At 38.5% G+C, this 22599-nt stretch overlaps 1 protein-coding gene across 3 annotated transcripts in view; it reads right to left on the reverse strand.

Moving 5' to 3' along the window:
* The window catches only part of Ranbp17 (RAN binding protein 17), a 319336-nt gene that overhangs the window by 120838 nt on the left and 175899 nt on the right, over positions 1-22599 (reverse strand). For 2 of the 3 annotated variants that reach the window (XR_008222563.1, XM_052759009.1), the window contains exon 15: positions 1552-1611. The exons of the other annotated variant lie outside the window; for it this stretch is intronic. Coding sequence is in view for 1 of the 2 variants with exons in the window: in XM_052759009.1 (XP_052614969.1) it covers positions 1552-1611 (60 nt within the window). In the remaining variant the exon portion in view is untranslated. The remainder of the gene's footprint in view (positions 1-1551; positions 1612-22599) is intronic. 3 annotated transcript variants of the gene reach the window in all.

The following is a 22599-nucleotide window of genomic DNA, read 5'->3' on the forward strand; positions in this document are numbered from 1 at the left end:
CCCTAGTCGGCAGAATCTCAGTCAAAGACAAGCCAGTATGGAAGTATAATATGAATCTTCAATTTGTACTGTAAAAACAGTATCTGAACTCACCATCTGTGGTGGCCATCTTGTTAAGGGGACACAGACCTAACAAATCTCTTAAGAAGCATTCCCAATCTGCTTGAATAACCTATTGTGTAAAGAAACTTGGAGCAACCACTCTGGCCTCCCATTTCCTTTGCTCCACATCCTGTGGCAGAGCAGGAGCTCAGCAGGCTGGGGTGCAGGGCTGCCTGCTGCTTGTGATAATCCCCTCTCCCAGTAGGGGCCTCCACTGATGCATGGCTAAGAACATGTTTCCTCTTTTGCTTGCATCCCAGTGGGGTTTCCATTCCTGACATGGGCCCAAATCCAGACTGCTAAAGGAAGGTAGAAAAGTTAGAGAACTCCAGATGCTGCCAGAGATAATTCTGGACACGTTTCTAAACAACCGTTTATTGGACAGAGAAGTACACTGGTAGTGTGAAAACCAGCAAGACTGGTAATTTTGGAGACTCTTTCCTTCCCACCCCCACAAGCAGAGCTAAGGTCTAACTACCACCTGTTCAACAGAATCTGGCTATTTGCCTCACTTTCCTTCAGGGAGCCACTGACTAAGGATCTTCACCAGCATGAACCTAATGCCTCCCGACAGGCTGTCCCTAGCCAAGAGGGACCCGGGTCGAGTGCACCAGTTATTGGTCACAGGATACACGGCTCATAGAGACTCCTGTGGTGCAACCAGCTGAAAGCCAACGAGAGAAGATGAAGAGTGGACATTTGTCCTGACACAGCTTTGCTCTTGCTGGCTGCCAACTCACTCCATGTCTGGAGCCAAGCTTCTGTTACACCAGTCTTCTGTGGATAAAACCACGCTAAAATCCTAGGTATTATTTTTCCAAACCCACTGAAAAAAGATGCAAACAAGGTTATGGCAAAGGAAGAAGGCTTGCCTGGAAAGTTTGAGACCATAGACTGAAGGAAGCATTATGAACAAATATTTAAGGGTTTATTTATAATTTTGTGTTATAACAAAGCCTTGAAGCAAGTGCACAGGATGGTATGATTAGGGTTTAAAACAAAAAAGTTGCTGTATAAAGTTTGTGGAAGGATAAAGGCAGAGGTGAGGAACTAGGAAGCTGAGAATTTTGTTTACTCTGCATGCTTCTTAAAGGTGTCAGCCAGAAACACATTCTGGCACAGGTGTGTGCTAGTTACTGTCCAGTAACAGATACCATTTAATATAGTAAGTAAAACTTACCCTCTCAGGGATCAAAAATGTTATAATCAAGAAACTAGACTGCTTTCACATTAGCTAGTCTTTAGTTAGTCCTACTAATTAGCTGACTACTGAACAACACTTGGCTCTATGCCTCATACCCTAGGACTACATACATAGTATGTAAGAAGGGAAGTCAAGGCAACACACCCACGCCCTTATCCCTGTGTGCACATGTCCATCTCAGTGACTGCAGTGAGACAAGCATGAAGACCGGTGATACCATCACCGTAACCAGGTGCTCAACTCACCTTAACTATTTTCCAAGCCTTCTCTGGAACTCTGGAAACATCATTCTTCGGGCGTACAACCTAAAAAGCACAGAGTTTATGGACCTGCCACCTAATGTCAAGAGACAAGAGAAGAGCACTAAGCCTTCCTAATTTCAGGTACAGGAAGAAAATGGCTCAGAATCTTTGTTGCTGTCACTTAAAATATTCTTGTGACACTGATTTTCATTCTGAAACTTTAGTGGCATGGTGAAGTCATTTTCAAACTCTGAATGTGGCTATGTGAATTACAATGGGTTTGCTGCAGTATAATAATTAAAAAAGAATTCAAAAGCCAATTATTTAAGGCTAGCTCCAAAAAAGGAACAAATAAATGATGACGGCAGAACTATTTAGAGAATCATTTAATACTGTCAGTTTCCAGGAGGCACTTAGTTATACTAGGCAAACACGTGGAGCTAATAATGTCAGTAGCCAAGTCATCAATTGATGGCCAAAACCACATTTAAACCAACAAACTCAGTTGTGTAGTCATGTAGAAGAAAGTAAATCATGGTGAGTTTTCTGCACTTAGTCCAATTCTTGTATACACACATCTATCCAACCCTCTATAAAAGCATGTCTACTTGTAGTTGTAGTGGGTGTAAGATAATTACTTAGAAGCAATCTCTACTTTTAGCATTTTTGTTTTATTTACATGATTCTATTTCTGCTTTTCTTTCTGGAGTCTCTTTCTGAAACCATGTTCCATTTCCTATATTAAAAAACAGCCTCAAGAAACTGCTGATGGCCGGGCAGTGGTGGCACACGCCTTTAATCCCAGCACTTGGGAGGCAGAGGCAGGCGGATCTCTGAGTTCGAGGCCAGCCTGGGCTACAGAGTGAGTTCCAGGAAAGGCTCCAAAAGCTACACAGAGAAACTCTGTCTCAGAAAAACCAAAACAAACAAACAACAAAACAAACAAACAAACAAACAAACAAAAAAGAAACTGCTGATGGGCTGGAGAGATGGCTCAGTGGTTAAAAGCACTCACGGACTGCTCTTTCAGAGGATCTGGGTTTAATCCCCAGCACCCACATGGCAGTTCATACTGTCTGGAACTCCAGGGTCCAACACCCTCACACAGACATACATGCAGGTAAAACACCAATGTACATAAAAACAGAAATAAAGAAATAACTTTGCTGGGTGTGGTCTTGCACACCTTTAATCCCAGCACTCGGGAAGCAGAGGCAGAGTTAGGTGAATCTCTGTGAGTTTGAGGCCAGCCTGATCTACAAAGTAGTTCCAGGACAGGCTTCAAACCTACACAGAGAAACCCTGTCTGGAAACCAAAACCAAAACCAGCCTCTGTAACTTCTGACCTTCTAAGAGATGGTTAATTCTTTATCCTTTCTGGATGGGAAGGAATCTGTAACATGGTAAGGAATGAAAAAAATAATCCAGGAATGAAAATTGTCAGTGACATTCATAGTTTTCTACTGTGTCGAGTATGCTCTTTTTATTTTTAGATGGAGTTTCATGTGGCCAAAGCTGGTCTTGAACTTGCTATGTAGTAGACATGAACAGATCTTTCTGCCTCCACTTCTAGCATGCTGGGATTATAGATATATACTATCATGGCTGGTGTTATGTGGTGCCAGGATCAAGTCTAGGACTTTATCATGCTAGGCAAGTACTATATGAACTCAGCTACATTTCTAGCTAGCTCTTCTCACATAGTTAAGAAGTTCCTTTGTCCCATTTTCAATTGCTTTCATATACTGGCCTAATTGATGAAAACTTTTATCTTCAAAGCAACTCCCTGAAATATTAATATCTGGTTTTAAATCAGAGGAGGCAATATTTGCAGCAACAGCCTAAATCCTGTTTCTATCCAAGTTTTCTATCTTGTAATTTAGTCACAAACATGCAAGAGCCGGATTGGTGGAGCAAGACAGTACACAGGTTCAGGAAACATACTCTTCCGTCAATAAGAAAACAACAATGACAACATTTGCTGACTACATATTTTTTAAGGTAATTTCAACCAGGAGGAAACAGAAATAATGCACAATGTAACACATGAGGTTTTGATTGAGAATTCACTACTTATTAGCTTTGCAGATAATCACTCAAAAACATTTTTATTTAATGAATTAATTCTATAACTTTAAATTATTCTTTGACAGTCTCTATTCCTCACCTATATAAGAATACAAAGAATAATGTAATGAATAATAATAATATGTGAGGCTGGAGAGATGGCTCAGTGGTTAAGAGCACTTGTTGTTCTTTGCAGAGGACCTGGTTTTGGTTCCCAGGACACATGGTAGCTAAAATCCACCTAACTCCGGTTGTGGGGGATCTCAGCCACTCTTCTGACCTCTGAGGGCACCAGACATGCATGGGATGCACAAATATACATGCAAGCAAAACATCCCTACACATAAATAAATCTAAAACAATATAATATCACTAATCAGGTAGGAGTCTAGAGGGCTGGTTGGGGCAGAGGTTCTGAAGCTCAAGACTTGTGGGATTCAGCCAACTACAAAGTGATTGTAATAAGGAAGTTGATTAACCTTTAAAACCTGACTTCTTAAAAAAACTATAGGATGAGGATGTATGTAGGACCTAATATTCTTGGACTCTGTGAAAGGACTGACGGAAGTGGTAAATTAATACAGAGTATTCAGGACAGTCCTGACACACACAGTAGCACCCCCATCTGCATAAGCTGCTGTGGCTACTACTGGCCTGTGCTGAGAGGACAGCCCCTTTTCCTTGTAATCTTCTATGTCGGGTAGTCCTTATCTATTCTTACTGTAATGACTGCTCTTGATCGAGTATTTGGATCAAATGCTGGAAAACAGATGCATGTTCTAAGTTCTATGTGAAGAGTTTTAGGAATAGTTAAACGAGGATGGCTACAGGGGAGAAGGGCCTGATGAAAGGTTGAATAACAAAAAAATGGGGCACTAGTAGGATCGGCAAGAAAAGTAATGGGGAGGAGATGGGAAGAAAGTAGAATGCCAGCCCATGACGTCTATCTGAAGGGTCTGAGTGCTCAGTTCTGAAGTCCTCACCCTCATTTTATGAGACACTGTAGACTTCTACTTCCTACTTCTACCATAAATTTTCAACACACCAGACAAGTAAATGATTTATATTTCCACATCCAATAAATTATTGAAGTCTTTCCAATTCAGATCAATGAATCCATCTAATTGTCAATTTTTTTTCAGTACATCCACACAAAGGATTCCAAAATAAAACGAGAAGTTTGTAATTATCTTAAGAAGTTTGTGAGGGTGCCCAAGGAGTATTCACTACAGTAAGAATGGCCTCACATATAAGATTATAGTGATCTCTATGCCACACTCTGGGTTCTGAGTAGGCTTCCTTTTTTGGGATGGATTATATAAACATCTGAACCCAGTTTCATTTTCTTGTCACTGCTGGCCAGCTAGGACCACTGCTTCAATCTGTTGTTGGAGAAATAAAATTCCCTTGGTAAATAATTAACATGGGGATGAAAGTCACCAAGTTGGTTTTGTTAGGATACTTTGAAACGGATCATGCCTAAACCCCATCTCTACAGATAGGCAATGTGACAGAAAAGAAAACAAACTGTATTGGTTTAGAGTAGGGTGATTTTGTGAAATTTTAGTTCTGTAAAGTGATGATAATTATATCTAGTTAAAAAAAACTACATGAAAAAAATGAATACTTCAGCCAAGTGTTTCAATTTCGAGCAGAAACTCTACAGGTTGGAATATGACTTAAGATCAAACTATATTTTCACCGGTCGGTGGTGGCACATGCCTTTAATCCTAGCACTCAGGTGGCAGAGACAGGCAGATCTCTGTGAGTTCGACGCCAACCTGGTCTACAGAGTGAGTTCCAGGACAGACTCCAAAGCTACAGAGAAACCCTGCCTTAAAAAACCAAAACCAAAACCAAAACAAACCTATATTCTCAAACTTTTCCTAGGCATTTCTCATTGTATAATAACTAAAAATCCAGAATTTAAAACCTACACCAAGAATACTGTGTTACTATACAGTGCCTAACTTTAAGAAGTTTGAAATGTGTTGGACGGCTGTACCTCCTGGCAGATGTGGCATTATGGTCCATGCATATAAAATGAACACCCTCACATTTGTAACACGAAGAACGAAAACATTTCTAATGATCAGCCAAGTGGGCCAAGTAGGAGCAATGGAAGGAAGCAGTCATAAAAACTTGGAGACAGGAAATGACAGTAAGTGTTCAAGAGACTAAAATCTTTGAGGACAGGAGATTAAAACAAAATTTAAGAATCACAATTCTTGTTGAGCAGTGGTGAGGCAGTGTGGTCTACAGAGTGAGCTCCAGGACATCCAGGGCTACAGAGAGAAACTGTCTCAAAAAACATGACCACCAACAAAAACAAAAACAAAACAAAACAAACAAACAAACAAACAAACAAACAAAGAACTGCAATCCTTAGCAAATGTAAAGCCACCAGTATACTAAGGTACTTAGCATATTTCAACAGTTTCTTTTAAAAATCATTTTTTTTATTTGTACATGTCAGTGATTGTGTGAATTTACGGACACCACCTGCATGCAAGATCCCATAAGGCAGAGAGGGTACTGTATCCCCTGGAAGTGGAGGTGCAGACAATTGAGAGCCACCCTGTGGGTTCTGAGCAATGAACCAGGCTTTCTGCCAGGACAGCAAGCGCTCCTAACCACTGAGCCACCACTCCAGCCTGGTAGTTTAGCATTTTCTATCATTTTATCATTTTGTCATTAAGTTTCCAACTAAACTTACTGGGATTGAGAACTTTTCCATGGAAATGCATTTCCAATTTTGTAATGGCAATCAATCAGAACACACAATCTACATCAGAGAACTTGTTTCAAAGCCAACTTGCTTAACATCTATTCAGTAAAGCAAGGGATACTGGCACTGGGGAGCCACACAGGCCTAGGGGAAAACAAAATCCCAATAAGTATGCCAAATGTGTTTTTATATTTCAAGACTCCTTCAACAGAAACATTATGGAAGATAAAAATTAGGGAACACTGAACTTAACTAATTTAAAATGTTGAAAAAATATTTTGCATTTATGTTTTATAACCAAGTGCTTTTCCCACATTTGTCCCAAGGCAGCAGATGAAGCTCTATATCCACCACTGCTAATACTAGCAATTGGAACATGCTCTTTGGCAAGGCAGAAATAAGATAATTGTTCAGCATAGGCTGGCTTTTCAGAAATACTGGAAGCATTGCCTGTAATTATAGACATCTGTCACTGCTGGCCACTCAGTACTAACTCTGACATCAATATACAACCACAGCACTGAACTGCCCGCAGGCACAGCAATGGAGACCAGATACGCTAGGCAGGCAATCATCTGCTTCATCCAAACTATCTGTCAAAGGTTCCCAACCACAAATAGCTCTTACATTTTGTATCCTTAGGATAATATGTTGATTTATTTTAGATTCTCTAATATTTACAGTCTAGGCCATCTACTAAAATAAAGAAACAAAACTTATGGCTAATGGAGGCAGTTACTGTTCACAGTCATCATAAAAGGTCATAGCTCAACCCTCAAATGTTAAAAATTGATGGCAGCTTTAACCATGTGCCATCATACAGATGTTTCCTTTTGTAGAGGCAATTATTTTCAATAGCAATTCAAAATGGTAAATACAATCTTTTATCAGCAAGTATGTTCTCACACTGACCTAATAGAAATGCTCATATTTTAAAGCATTTTTTGAGATATAACTGTGAGTTTCAATGTTATATATGGAAGAATCCAGACTGTTACTTGGGATTTAGCTTTACAAACAGACCCTTATTTGGCACTTAATATGTGTGTGTGTGTGTGTGTGTGTGTGTGTGTGTGTGTGTGAGAGAGAGAGAGAGAGAGAGAGAGAGAGAGAGAGAGAGAGAATGTGGTACCAAAAACTAGTAAATGATATTGAAGGATAAAATACTTGATTAATGAATCAACTAACATATAATTTTGCTGTTATAAAAGCTCATAGAAATATACATGCACATGTACATTTGTATTTTTGAAAGCCCAAAGACACAATATAGCTTTAAACACGACTCTTTTTTTTTTTTTTAAAGTAGTTTTGGAAGCAAACAGAAAATTATTAGACATTTAGGCTAATTAGGAGTTAAGACTTACAATTACCATGTGTTACTAAAAACTCAGATATTTCTTGGTCTGATTGCAACAGCCTAGATGAAGAAAAACTATTAATTATAGAAAGACAGTTAGCTTACAAGTGAGCTGCATTTTAAAAACCTCCTTTAAAATACAATTGCTAAATGCCTTACAGTGCTGTAATGTGAGACAGGTTCAAATCTTATTACTTCACTGAAATTAAAACCTAAGTTTTAATACTGCTCAAGTCGAACAATGATTCCACACTTTATTGCTTTTGAAATCCCTTGATGATCATAGGAAAAAATGCCCCGGAGAAAAAAAGACTGTTTTCGATAAACAGAAAATACAGTTTGCACTCTTAGCCTCTTTGTCATCACAAAAAAAGGATTTAATGCCAATTCTTTAAAAAAAGACTTTTCCCCCACAAAATGTGCACCTTGTGTGCCATTTGTAAAATCAGTTCACTTTCTTTTATTTATTACTGCAGCGCGGCAAGGCAATAAAGCAGCTACCGATAGCTAATAAATTACATGCCTTTTAAAACAATTCTCTTGCTACAAAAACATGTAACTACAAAGGTTTACATTTACATGGTACAGCACATGAAATGTCTATATTTATGTCCTATTAACCATCTTAGCAAATTGTGTACTTTTACCAAATAGCTGATAGGAAAAATGTGATCCAAAAATGTCTACAACATGCAGTAAAAGCTGTCCATGAATCCCATACATGCATGCTATTTGGAATTTCTAAAACCACATCCAAATTAACTTAAAAATATTATTTTTTTCACCAAAGGTATTTAAAGCTTTCTAACTAGGATTAATTTAAACTTTGCTGTGTTACTGAGAGCCAAGAAGGTATCTTTTTCTAATTTTTGTTCCTAGGATAATGCAGTCTTTTAAAAATTATAGCTCCCAGCAGTTACCTAAAATAAATTTAAAATAGTGAGATTACTGGATTTAAGACAAAATGCCCACTCGGTTCCCACACACTGTATCTATAAAAAGATAGACATGTGGTTACTTAGTGTTCATATCAAGTGCATTTGTCCTCTCACACACACATATATATTTGAATTATGTTCACATATCCACAGAAACTGCCATTAAAACTTGATTTTGTGAAAAATAAGTCATCCCTCCACCCCTGGCTCTTCTGTGTACAAATCAGTTTGGGAATATCTATACCCCAATTCTAGGATGAAACTGTTAAAATAATAAGGGTATTTGCTTAATGCTTTCCTCCTCTAATCTCATGATAAGAATATGGTTATGAGGTAATGTACTGTTTTTTATTATTAATCCACTCTATTTCCTGTAAGAGCTATAATAGCTGTGGCTTTTTTGTTCTATACCTACAAAATTTCAACTTTGTTTAATTATGTATGATGAATACTGCCTTCAATTTTCAAAGCATAAACAACTCAGTTCCACTTCATCTCTTCTTCAAGATGACTAAAGTTCATATTCTGTAGCAGTTTGTTTTTCCATTTTCTGTCTTTTGAATCTGCCTAATTATTATAATTAATAATTAGGACCTTGCAGAAGATTTGTAATTTTTAAATTTTATTTATTACTGTGTATGTGCACGTAATATGTGTGAGAGCAGGTGTGCAAGTGGTATAATGTACGTGAGGAGGAAGAGGACACCTTCCAGAGGTTGGAAACTCACATCATCAGGCTCGCATGGTAAGCTCTTTTAGCCGCTGAGCCATCTTACTGGCCTGGTAAGTGTTTTTAAAGAGTCCAATGGAGGAGTTTATTTCATCATGTTATTTATAAGGTAATCATTAGTCTCATTACTAATGATATTCTACTACATCTACACTTCTCTGTGTGTGAGTACACACACAGACACACAAAGGAAACCCTGGTATATTAACCCTTGTTTTTGCTTCTTTTTAATAGTAAATGCTTGTGTTTGCTGAAATCATGATCACTCCTTATACTATAGTTGATCATAAATACTAATATTCTCAGTGACAAAGGGAAAGAACAAAATACTTATCAGGTTCACTTACACTTATTGTAGTACCATAAATTCTAAGTAAACTTTCTATTGGGTACCATTTCATTCAGTGCATGGAAAACAACCTTAAATTATGCTTAGCACCTATGTGACAGAACAGAAGCAGTGTATGCTTCTGGTGTCAATTGAGAGAAGGAGGGAGAATTCACTTGCTTTAGCTAATCTTCTTAGATGGATGTTAGTTGCTGTCAACCTCCTTAATTTGATAAACAATATGAACTGAGTTGACACTAGGATTTGCATCTGTGAATGGCAAAGTGGAAAGTGTGACGCTGCAGTGTCCCACCTGCTCCAGCATGCAGCTCCTAACCCTTTCTCACATGTCTATATTGTGCAGGTGAGTGACAACACCACAAAAAACTTCAGTCATCTTCAGGGAATCTTCCCCGACATCTATGAGTATTCCGACAGGTTCCCACTGCTTTGCACATCACTTATGAAACACATCACACTGAGTAACAATTACCTATTTGTTTTAAGTTCTGTACCAGTCTGTGATGGCAGGACGAGCTCTCTCTAGTCAAAATCATGGCTGCTCCTTAGCACACTAAATATAAGCAACTAAGTATATAAGTATATGTATAATGAAAGAAAAGACAAAAAGCAACGAGTTTCTTGTCCAGAATAACACTGTCAGCCAATAGAACAATTTTTTTCTAGGCTACAATTCTTTTTTTTTTTTTTTTTTAAGATTTATTTATTATGTATACAATATGCCTGTACGCCAGAAGAGGGCGCCAGATCTCACTATTGATGGTTGTGAGCCACCATGTGGTTGCTGGGAATTGAACTCAGGACCTCTGGAAGAACAGCCGGTGCTCTGAACCTCTGAGCCACCTCTCCAGCCCTAGGTTACAATTCTAAAAAACTAAATACTGGCTGGTGTAACCTGCCAGCTGCTAACACAACACTGAAGAATCAGCAATGCCCATTTTAGAAAATCAAGTAGGATCAAAACAAAATTTCTCACCACTCAAATACTGAACACCACATCCTGCCTGATCTGAATTCAATCACTCACAAAGAAAGGAGTTGATAATGTAGCCTTGGCCTAGTTGTAGTGATATACACAAGTTATGCTCTTGTCCTCAAGAATCCTAAACATAGTAAAAAAATGAAGACACACAGCATAAAATACTCAAGGTACAAGTTCAGGAATGATAGCTCATCATCTAATGAATTTAGAAAGCCAGACAGAGCTAAGGTCAAATCTCTTATTACTTTTACTGTGCTTTGTGTGTGTGTGTGTGTGTGTGTGTGTGTGTGTGTGTGTGTGTGTGTGTAGAGGTCAGTGGGCAACTTAGAGTCCGTTCTCTCCATTCACCTTTACATGGGTTCAGGGAATCAAACTCATGTTGCCAGGCTTGCAGGGAGAGCCCCTTAACTTGCTGAGCCATACTGATGGCAACTGAGGTTAAATCTTGTGATGCCATTTCCTACCTGTGTATTCTTAGCTAAGTACTTTTCTGTAGAATTGGGGTTAATAACACTTTGAGTGATTTAGTGGATGTAAAAGGTTATTGAAGTGTTTGGCATGGGATGAACTATAAACAAATGCTAGCACTTATCATTATTATTTAAATGAGCTTTAGTAGATATGACTCAGTGAGAACTGTTAAGTGTGAATACTTGAATGGGCATGGTATGTGTAGAGAACAATGTGGTCCAAGTTCAAAATGGAAAAAAACAGATTAACGAAAGCGAGACTGGGGACTAAAATTGCATAGTGAGTGTACTAGATTATGGAACACATTACTCACAGAGAGTACTGTTTTTTTCTGTTATGGGAGTATGTAGTAGGGAATTCTCTAAATGGGAAAAATTAAAATCAAAATGTGGTTTTATCTATCTACAGTGCACATAATAGACAGAGGTCAATCATTTTAATTCTGGGACTCTCGGCTGTCTATGATACCATGTGCTCCTTTTCCTTGATATTCTGGCCTTTCCAGACATTAAAAAATTTTTTAAACTTTTTATTTTCAATTTAAGTTTCTACTTTCCACATTTTGGAACTGTGGGTATCTTCCATTTCATTACCCATTCCTTGGGGCAGTTCATGTACTCAAAAGAGTTCGATTAAATATGTACCAAATTGAGTCTAAGTCCAAAGCTCTGAAAGCAGGTACTGAGTGTGAAAATGGGACTCTTTTTTTTGTTTTTGAGACAGGGTTTCTCTGTGTAGTTTTGGTGCCTGTCCTGGATCTCAATCTGTAGACCAGGCTGGCCTCGAACTCACAGTGATCCTCCTGGCTCTGCCTCCTGAGTGCTGGGATTAAAGGCGTGCGCCACCGCCACCCAGCCTGAAAATGGGACTCTTAATTCCTTTGTTGTAGTACTTAAGAAGAGTAGGGTTAAGAAATACCATAGTGAGAAAACTGTGACAATTTTGTCTCTTTCCCAGAATCAGGGCAAATACAAGACAGGCTAAGAGGTAAAAGGCCAAGAAGTAGCAGTCAGTACATTAACTACTTAAGGACACATCAGTTCAATGGCTCACCTAGTCAATACTCTCTTGTTAAAGTGCCAATGAACTAGTCTCTACCAACAATTCTTAATTTCAAAAGGTTAAAGAGGTGGCCCGTGTATTTGTATATTTTCTCAAACAGTTGAGGAGTCTTTAGTGTACAGACTACTAACCTGTTTTTTTCAGTTTGTGCCACTATTTTGGAAAAAAAATTATCTCCATAAACTTTATTGTCCACTATAGGAAACAGAACTTTGTATTTTTTCCTAAAGTTAATGTAGATTTAAGGACTCAAATTTAAATATTCCAGAAAAATTCTCACATCTTTTTTTTTTAAATTTTAATTTCTTTTGGAGCTGAGGACTAAGCTCAGCGCTCTACCACTGAGCTAAATCCCCAACCCCAAATTCTCACATCTTACCAAAGTCCCTGAACAAAGGAAAAAAAATAAAATAATAAAACACCTTCCTCTTCTTAAGAATTCAGCTTTCCAGGCTAGAGAGACCTAAGGCAATCATGATGTTGACTTCCATGTGTGCTTTGCTGTAGGTAAGTATGGACTGCATCTATTAGCACTGCTTTGAAGTAAGTCAAACTGAATCTTTCTCTGTGGTATCTGTGGGACTGGTCTGCACAGGCTAACTTTCTAGGCAGCAATAAAGGTCTGAAAGCATGTAACCATACAGTCACTTGACTCGAACTGTAGTTTTGAAAGTACACTAAAACCAGACACCTATTGACCATAGGTGGTGTACACGCTCCTTCTCGTTGGAAGGGGCTCAGGTACCAGTGGTAGATACACTCTCAAGAAGGTCAGGAGCAGGAGGGGCTCAACTGGTGAAGTGCTTGCTATGCAGGCACGAGGACCTGAGTTTGTTCCCAACCGAGCAGGGCAGTGCAGACCTGTAATCCCAGCACTGGAGAGGTAGACAGGAGGATCCCCGAGTTTGCTGTCTGTGAGCTCCAAGTTCAGTGAGAGAACCTATCTCAAAATACAAGGTGGTGCTTAATTGTGGAAGACACCCTACCCTGACCTCTGATTTCCGTGAGCGCTTGTGCATGAGTACACACATATGTGACACATACATATTCAAAGAAAGTTAAGTTCTATAAACGTTCAGAAATAGGCCTCACTTTGTTCCTTTCCTTCCTTAAGTAATTAAACAAAAGAGAAGCAGCATGGAAGACCAAGTACCAACCATTTCTCAACATCAGTGAGAAATCTAAAATGTCCACAGACGACAAAAGGACAGGAAGGAGCCAGGAGCTCCACAAACCAATGAAATGAGCTCATTCCCATCTAAGTAAAATACACTGTCTTTGACACCATGAACAGAAACTCTCTACCACATACCAGCTCATGTCTTGGACTTGAAAACATCTTGACAAGCAGTATAGAAAAGTCAGAGAAACCACAGAGTTCAAGTCTCTAGTCTCATGTGTGACCCAGGAACAATTTCTACAACTTGTCTGAAAATCATTTTATCATCTACAAGATGAAGGCGATAATGTCTATCTTCAGAAGGCTGAAGCAGGCATTCCATTACTATGAACAAAATGCCCAGTAAGGGAGCAATTATACAATAGAAACTTTATAAATGCTAGTTTTAAAATTGAGAATAAAAGTGGTCTATCTAGAAAGCAATTAAGTTTATAAAGAATTAGGATCTTTGGCCAAATTGTATGATGCTTTTCTTTGTCCCTTCCCCCTTGTCAATGAGAAGGAACATGTAAATCACTCACATTCAATAACTGTTTTTAGTGTATTACACTGTGACCAAGTATCTACTCAGGCAAATACACTGTGATATCTGAGAACAAGCAGTCAAAAGGGGAGAAAAACATTTTAATCCCACATAATAAACACACTACACTTAAATTAAAAAGTAATTATTCTCTCAAGGATTAAACTGGAATATCCCAAAGCACAGTCCATGAAAGAGTGGCATGGATTCCTAGCTTATTATGATACCAGAACACTTAAAAACAAATTTTTCTTCAATTTTGGACTACTTTTAAAGATATTTCAAGTTCTAAAATGGCTGAAGTAGGTAGGGAGAATCTAAAAGCAGATGGTTTAGGCCAGCTGAATACAGAAAAGCAGGTGCTTAGCAAAAGAGAAGCACTTGCCAGTTTGCCAACACTGCTGGTTCCAGCTTCCACATCCGGCCATCTCCCCTGCAGTCTCTGCATCTGCTTGCTGGTGATCACATGACATAGTCAACTGATGCAGAAGACTAACAACCACTAAGGAAGCTGTTATCATCTTATAACAGCATCTCTTTACCACTATTTTAATTGTAGAAGAGTGAAAAAAAATCTTTCTTCAAAATTAGGACGCATTCTTATATTTAACATAATTATTTTAAAAAGAACAAAAGAACATATTAAGGCCTTGTTCAAGAAAAACATTAATATAGACAGATGCAAATTAGCTCAAAGTTTAAGCCATGTCTGCACATTATAGACTGTATTATTCAAGCGTAATGGAAGAAGAAATTACTACAAATTAGTTTTCAGAAACACAATAATGACCAGTGTCTCCTACAACATGCAAAAATCAAAGTACATATTATTCTAAAAGGAAAACAAACAAAAAAACCTCATGCTTATAGTTTATCTCTGAACAAACCACACTGACAATTTCAGAGGAGCTATTCATACTGTAATTGAAAGAAAGCTGAAAACATAGAATCAAAAAGAATACAGTGCATAGTCAAATGATAGGAAACCAGAAAATGCTGTTTTCCTGGTTTAGATTCCTTTCTTGGTGTGATATGGGATTTGGAGATGGGGTGAAATTCCATATGTAAAAACATATATAGGGTGTGTGTGACTTGGCACTTTAATGGACACTTGCAAAAAATAAGCATAATTGCATTTCAATAAAAAGACCCAGTGTGTCTCCAAAGTGTCAGGGATGCTGAGAGTAGACACTGGTAGTTATCAATCAAGGAAGGAGACCTTGTTAGAGCCCCCAGAGAACAAACAGTGACTTTCGACAACTAGTAATATCAGCAAGTAAAGCTGTATAGACTGAATATGGTAAGCCAAGAACCCATGGCAAGAGCTATTCTACTAGCAATCAGCTAGTAGTCAGCAGCCCTTTAGTTTTCAACCACTGTGTGTACAAGGACGGATCATGGATGGGAGCAATGAAGGATCATGAGTAGCTGTTGTTTACTGAGTGCTCATGGAGTGGAAGCATTATGCTCAGCACTTTAAACACTGCATCTCAGTTAACAACATGAGAATTTTATGATGCAGGTGTAGACATATCACAATTTTACTACTGAAGAACTGTGTTTCAGAGAAACTGTTCTATGTCTTTAAGGTCTGCAAATGACACCCAGGAGCCAAGTCAGAATAATTCTGAATAGCTCCAAAGACCATATTCTTAACCAATTATTCATTTATATATATATAAACATGAATGCTCTGAAAAGTACGTATATACAGGTACATCTGCACTAGACAGAATTAGATACTAAAACTGCCTACAAAGGCTATCCCGATATGATTTCATATATCAAAAATTCATGTTCTTTAAATAGGATCCTCATATTGATATCCTAGTAATTAATTTCTTACCTGAGATCAATTTATACTTTTCTTTAGCTGCTTAGAAGAGTGTACAGTTGTTAATTATTCCTCCATGTTTTTCTTACATATTATTAGAAAATAACAGCAAATATTCTGCAATGCAAATGCCAGGAACTGTGCTGGGACAGAGTTTTTCAAACAGTATTACTGACATTTGGAGCCAGGTAACTCGTGGTGATAGAGCCTGTGTTGATCCCTGTGAAATGTTCAATAGCATCCCTGGCCTCTATCTCTTAACTGCTGAGCCATTTCCCTTACCCTCCGTTTTTTAACTCTCTTATTGGTTAATAATACCAGGTCAAACTAGTTAGTCCTTTGAACTAGGAAGGCCCACTTTGCTTTTGTGAGTGAGGAAGAGGGTGGACTGGGTAGAAGTGCAGCTCTGGGGCGGACCTGCTTGTGACTCCACTACTTCTGTTGCCTCAGCACCACTCCTGGCTCTGCTTTCATCTCCTCACTGTGCAGCTGGGATAACAATGGCACTCACTTTTGACAGATATGAACGTGGAATCGGTGAGTTCGTTTAAATTGCCTGGTATAGGCGAAATGACAACCAAAAATGTCTTCCAATATACTCCAATGTCTTCAGGGAAGTGAAAAACCACTCCTGGAAAGAACTACCCAGAGGGCGGGGGAAACGGCTCAGCAGTTAAGAGCACTCACTGCTCTTACAGACGACCCTAGTTTGGCTGCCAGCATCCACACGGTGGTTCACAATTCCAATTCCCTAATACAAGTTCCAGGAAAGCCAATGTCCTCCTCTGACCTCTGTGGACACCAGAAGCACACGGTGTACAGTCATATATGCTGGCAAAATACTCATAGACCACACCTACTCCAACAAGGCCACATGTCCTAACAGTGCCACTTCCTTTGGGGTCCATTTTCTTTCAAACCACCACACTCCACCTGTCAATATTGCCCTTGATGTTTTGTACACACTGCTTATTATCTATGTCTTTCAGCTATCTTATGCATGCTGTATAAACTAGACATGTACCTGTATTTGTTAACTGTAATTACTCTTTGTTTAATTCATCTAAATGTCTAAGATGAAAGAAAAAGGGGAGAAAGAGAAGGCGGATTTAGGATGCACCATTAGAGGTATGATTTCATGGGATTGTTGCAAGGAGCAGGGAAAATGAACATAAAACGTTTGGCATTGTGTGTTATAGGTGATTAAAAAAATGTTGACTCTTTCTCCTGTGACCTATTACACACAATAGAGATTTTCCTCCAAAATGCTGTCCTATGGGCACCTAATGCCCACTTCACTAATAAAATAATTAAAGGAATTCTATTTCCCCCTATGTTTTGTTAGTTCCTAAAGGAGAGGCAAGGTACTATATAACAACATTGAAACATTAATTTCTCTAAAATCATGTATACAACTAAATATGTGGCTTTTTGAATGGATATAACATACTTTAGGCCTATTCCATTTTATAATTTTATTACTGTCAGAAGCAAGATTTCTTAAGACTGTATAACTGATTTTTCTTTATTATGCAATCTCCATTGCTACAATAAAAAAGGGGGCAGAGACAAGCCCAGATATGCTATCCAATCCCAAGTGGTCAGCTGTAAACACATAGACATATGAGCAACACTAAATGGACTCAGGAGGTTGTACATATGTATGTACATACATATGTGTGTGTGTGTGTGTGTGTGTGTGTGTGTGTGTGTGTGTGTGCACATAAACACAAAATTAAAGACGATGAGATTATAGATCTGAGAGAAAGTGGGGAACATGGAAGGAGTTAGAAGGGGGAAAATGTGGGATGGGAATGTAATGCTGTACTCATGTAAGAAATTCTCAAAAAATGCAATAATTCTTTTGAAAGGGACATTTACTTACTTTTGCTAGTATCAAAACATTAAGTGATCCTTAAAAGGGCAGCTGAAGAAAGTGTAAAGGTTCAAGAAATGCACAAAACTGGATAAAAGCAAGGGAAGTCAATTTGTTGAACTTTCAGTATATAAATTATTGCTAGGAATAATGTGCTTTATTAGACAAAAAGGACTGCTGTTTAGCTCAGCTGGAATAACAGATTTTACTTGGAAAGACAGGTAGACTGAGGGATGAACGCAGGCTTTGCAAAGAGGGATGCTAAGGCAATGTTTCACTCAGACTGCTTACCGAGTCCAGAGTACAGTCCGGAAAAACGGCCTCCGAAGATCACCTGCTGGTGCCTCTGATGAGAATGTAAGTAATCCTCTGGTTTTCCACAAGCTCATGTTAAAGCTACCAACGAAATAGTTTAAGCTAAAAAATCTAGCCTGCTATTCTGTATGTACAGACACCTGATACCACAGTATATGAAAGCTTTCTTGTTTGTTTTTTGATAAAACAATAGCCCTTCCAATTTGATATCATTCAAGCGCTGTACAGGCCACCTAATACTATATTTAGTCACAGAAAATCCAAGTAAAACATAAAATGCTCTCCCAACCAGCTGTTTCTCCATACATCTGTATGCCTGAATTCATAACCATACGTGGAGAGAACACTCAAGAGAAACAACCCCATGTTCTTTCCATTTTCAGCTCCTCTGAACCAAAGCAGAGCACTCCACAGTTTATGCTATCTAAAACATGACAAAAAGAAACTACATATTTCTAGTCCACCACCGAGTTAACGCCTTTCCAAGTAATGACAAGACAAAAAGGGACTTCACTGGGATTGCAATACCATTTTAAGAGGCCCTCCAAATCTGATCTGTGTAACAGATGAAACTTGACCAGGGAACCCTCTATAGACACCAGAAAGTGAAAGAGGCAAGATGGCTGATGGGCAACTTGTGGTTTCGTTTTTAATTTTCCTTTCCCTCCCAGGACTAGGTTATTGCCACCACAATATCTTTTTTAAATGTGGGTGTGCATGCATATATGATGATATGTACACACCATGGCATGTGTGTAGATCGGAGGTAAACTTATGGGAATTATTGGGTCTCTCCTTCTACTATGTTAGGAATTGAATTCAGGTTGTCAGATCTGGCAATAAGTGCTTTTACTAAACTCTCTCTCTGTATAATATATGTGTATATATTATATACACATGCATATGTTAACACATTAATAACACAAATAATATTTTCCTCATGGAATTAAAAATCTTTCCTCATCTTGCTTGATATATCTCTTCCCAACTACAGCAATCATCCTTCCCTGACCATGGTCTCCATTCTCTATCAGTATGGTGCTCCCCCATGGGCTGATCATCTTAGGCTCTTTCACATCTTCATAGCTTTGTGCCTTCCTTTCCCTCAGCTGGGAATAATCATCACCCTCTCCTTTCAACATGGAACCATCATATCTATCTTTTAAACCAGTCCAAATATAATTTCTCATATGATTCTCTCCTTTTTCAAGAAACAATTTATTTATGTTTATTTTACGTGAATTGGTGTTTTGCCTACAATGTATGTCTGTGTGAGGGTGCCAGATCTTCTGGATCTGGAGTTACAGACTGTTGTGAGCTGCCATGTGGGTGCTGGAAATTGAGCCTGGGTCCTCTGGAAAAGCAGCCAGTGCTCTTAAATGCTGAGCCATCTCTCCAGCCCCAGGATGTTTCTCTTGATTCCTTTCATATGGCACTTTATAACTTTCCTTTGTCATTTAGTGTTATCCATTTTTTTTGTTTATACATCTGTTTCTTCTATTAATCTAGAAGCTCTAAGCATCATTACTGGTATATAGTAAGTAAATATTTACTGAAGGAATTTAAAAAAATACAGCACTGGAAATTCTAGTCCAAAAAGTAAAATTACCCCACAAAGTTAATTTGTTTCTTCAAGCCATTTGTAAATTTAAGAAATGTTAATTTTTTCTTTTTTAAGTATGTGAAACAATTCCCTCAACTGAACAATTACTTAGAAGATCAGTATGAGGAGCAGATTTAAGGACCCAGCACACTGTTCATGAAAGGGGATGATGACTTGCTAATCCTCTTCTTCTTGCCCTGAACCACAGAGGGAGCTCAGAAAAGCCTACTAGACTATTATTGGATCATCTATTTCCATTCCAACCTGTGATTCCATTACTGACAGTGTTTAAAGTAACAAGAATGATTTAATCATAAACTAACAAATATGGAATACTGCATTGTTCTATCATGTAAGAAGTATGTTTCCCCATAGTGTACTGTTTTAAGTGCACTAGGTCTGAGTAACTGCTACATATCTCTGAGTAACTGTAGTCATTTATTCCACTGGTTGATCAGATAAAAGGAACCTGGAAACAGAAAGAAGACAGTCTGAGGCAACAATTTTTAGGTAGAAAATATTGCAATCAGCTATAACATGTTGTAATTTCATTTAAAACAAAAATAAACTTTTAATAAAACTTTGGGAAAATGTAAATGCCTATGTTATTAAACTTCACATGGCTTTGCAGTGAAGAACCCACCCACTGCTCTATGATTCATTTGTTGGAGTCTTCATTTTCTCATTCTCTCTGACACTGCTATACATGCAGGCCTCTGAAACAGTCTTCATTCCCAAGTACTATATCCAGTAATCTACAACTGTCTTTGTTTTGACTTCACTCTGAAGCAATGAATTTTTTAAAAATTTTATACTAAAAAGGCAGAAAAGAAACCAAAGTGCTATTTAAGAAGTAAGTGTATGATTGTGTCAACTATTATGTGCTACAGGTGTTATTCAGCATTAATATCTTTAAAAAGAACCTTTACCAGTAGGGGACATTTTGTTTTTTCTCTCTCTGTCTCTCTCACACACATATATATTTTGAATTATGTTCACATATCCACAGAAACTGCCATTATAACTTTACTTTGTGAAAGTAAGTTCTCCCATCCCCCAAACCCCACCCCGGGCTCTTCTGTGTACAACTCAGTTTGGGAATATCTATACTCCAATTCAAGGATCAAACTGTTAAAATAATAAGGATATCTGCTTAATGCTTTCCTCCTCTAATCTCATAAGAATATGGTTATGAGGTAATGTATGTTTATGTTTTATGCCAGAATGGTGTTAAGAGAAGAAATCCGAGGGCTAGAGAGATGGCTCAGCGGTTAAGGGCAATGGCTGCTCTTCCAGACATCCCAAGTTCAATCCCCAACAACCACATGGTGGCTTACAGTCATCTATAATGGGATCTGATGCCCTCTTCTGACATACAGATAGAGCACTCATATAAATAAAATAAACAGATAAATCTGAGTGGGGTTGGGGGGGGGTGGGGGGGTGGGGGTGGGAATACAAAAAACAAGGCTTATTGTAATAAATGCTACCAGTAGTCAGTATAGACCAAGAACTAAGAATTCAGAGGTAAGGTAAGGCTATACATGAAGCTCAAAATGCGATAACCACAGGATCAGTAATCACAGAAGGAAAGGAGACCCAAGAAAACAGGGCAGTCAGAGGAGAGCAGAGAAATGTGGCTGGAGAAGATTTGGAGCGGTGGGGTCCTATAGAATTCTTCAATAGGACTCAGCCTTGCAGTGGCATGGACCTCTAGTACTAGCTACTCAGAAAGCTGAAGCAGGAGGTTCACTCCAGCACAGGAGTTCAAGGTCAGCACAGGCAAGACACTGGGCTTCTTATGTGTGAGAGTTCTAGTTTTCAAAGAAATACTCCCAACAGAGAGGGCATTGTTGTCCCGGCCAGCTTGTCTGCTTTTTGATTATTGAGTTTCAAACCCAGAACTCTGTATCCAACAAGGCAAGTATTCCAACACTGACTTAACCACACCCCTGCCCTCTGCCCTCTGCAACAAAACAAAAAATACCCAAACAAACTTTCTACTTTGAAATAATGCTACATACATTAAAAAAAATGTTTTTTTTTTAAGTAAAATTTTCTTTTATTTATCTTGCATGGAACCCAACATACCAGTATCTTGATAATATGAATGTACATTCAAAACTTTGCAGGCCTGCACAGTGGGATGCACTACATAAGAATCTGGGAAACTGTCACAGTTCTCCATGCCCACTTCCCAGCCATACTGACTCCCCTCTTGTCAGACTGACTCAGTGTATCCCTAACTTTAAATTATTTCTTAGCAACATAGAGATTGCACCCACTTGACATGTTTAAAGATTCAGCAGATCACCCCCCATAGTATCCTACGAAATGCTATTTCAGAGGCATTTATGTTTTGAAATCATCCACAAGTAAAATTTGCTGCATGTTGTAAATTAATTAATCCATATGCATTTCAGTCAAAACCAAGGGACACTCCCCTTCCTAGAAGAGCTCTAACTCAGCTCTTACTCCCACTTCCTCTTTCTGTCCTCTCACCTACTTGCTGGCCTCACATAGATTTTCTGTGTGATCTTTGTTCCCTTTATTGGAAAGCTACTTGTAGTTTCATTGCTTCCAGGCTCTTTCCCTGTCAAAGCAGGAAAATAAGTATGTTTATTAAACCACATATACATAATATATACTTGTATTTATTTCTGTCATTTCTGCAGGAAAAAACCCACCAGGAATAAATACCAGTAGTAATCTGGTTTACTATCAGAGTTCATTCTAACCTTCTAATTTCCTTATCTGCGATTCTCTTCTTTAATGGCAAGGAGTCTAGATCTTCTAATTAATCCTCCTTCCTTAGTCTGAGGAAATGCTTTTTGGGGTCTGTGGGAAAAGCCTGCAAGTGGCTATAACATCCCCCACATACTTGAGGCTGCATGGAAACTGCCTCGCTATTATCAATCTGTCCTTGGCCTCACCAGTTCATTAACAGTTCTTGCCAGTTATTCTTCCCAGTGTCCTGAGTGTCCCCAGCTAAGAAAGTACTCTGTTTCTTGTTTTCTAGTGGCTACTGTCTTT

Source organism: Peromyscus californicus, unplaced genomic scaffold (genome assembly GCF_007827085.1).
Source record: "Peromyscus californicus insignis strain IS unplaced genomic scaffold, ASM782708v3 Scaffold_3__1_contigs__length_106647218, whole genome shotgun sequence".
NCBI lineage: Eukaryota > Metazoa > Chordata > Mammalia > Rodentia > Cricetidae > Peromyscus > Peromyscus californicus.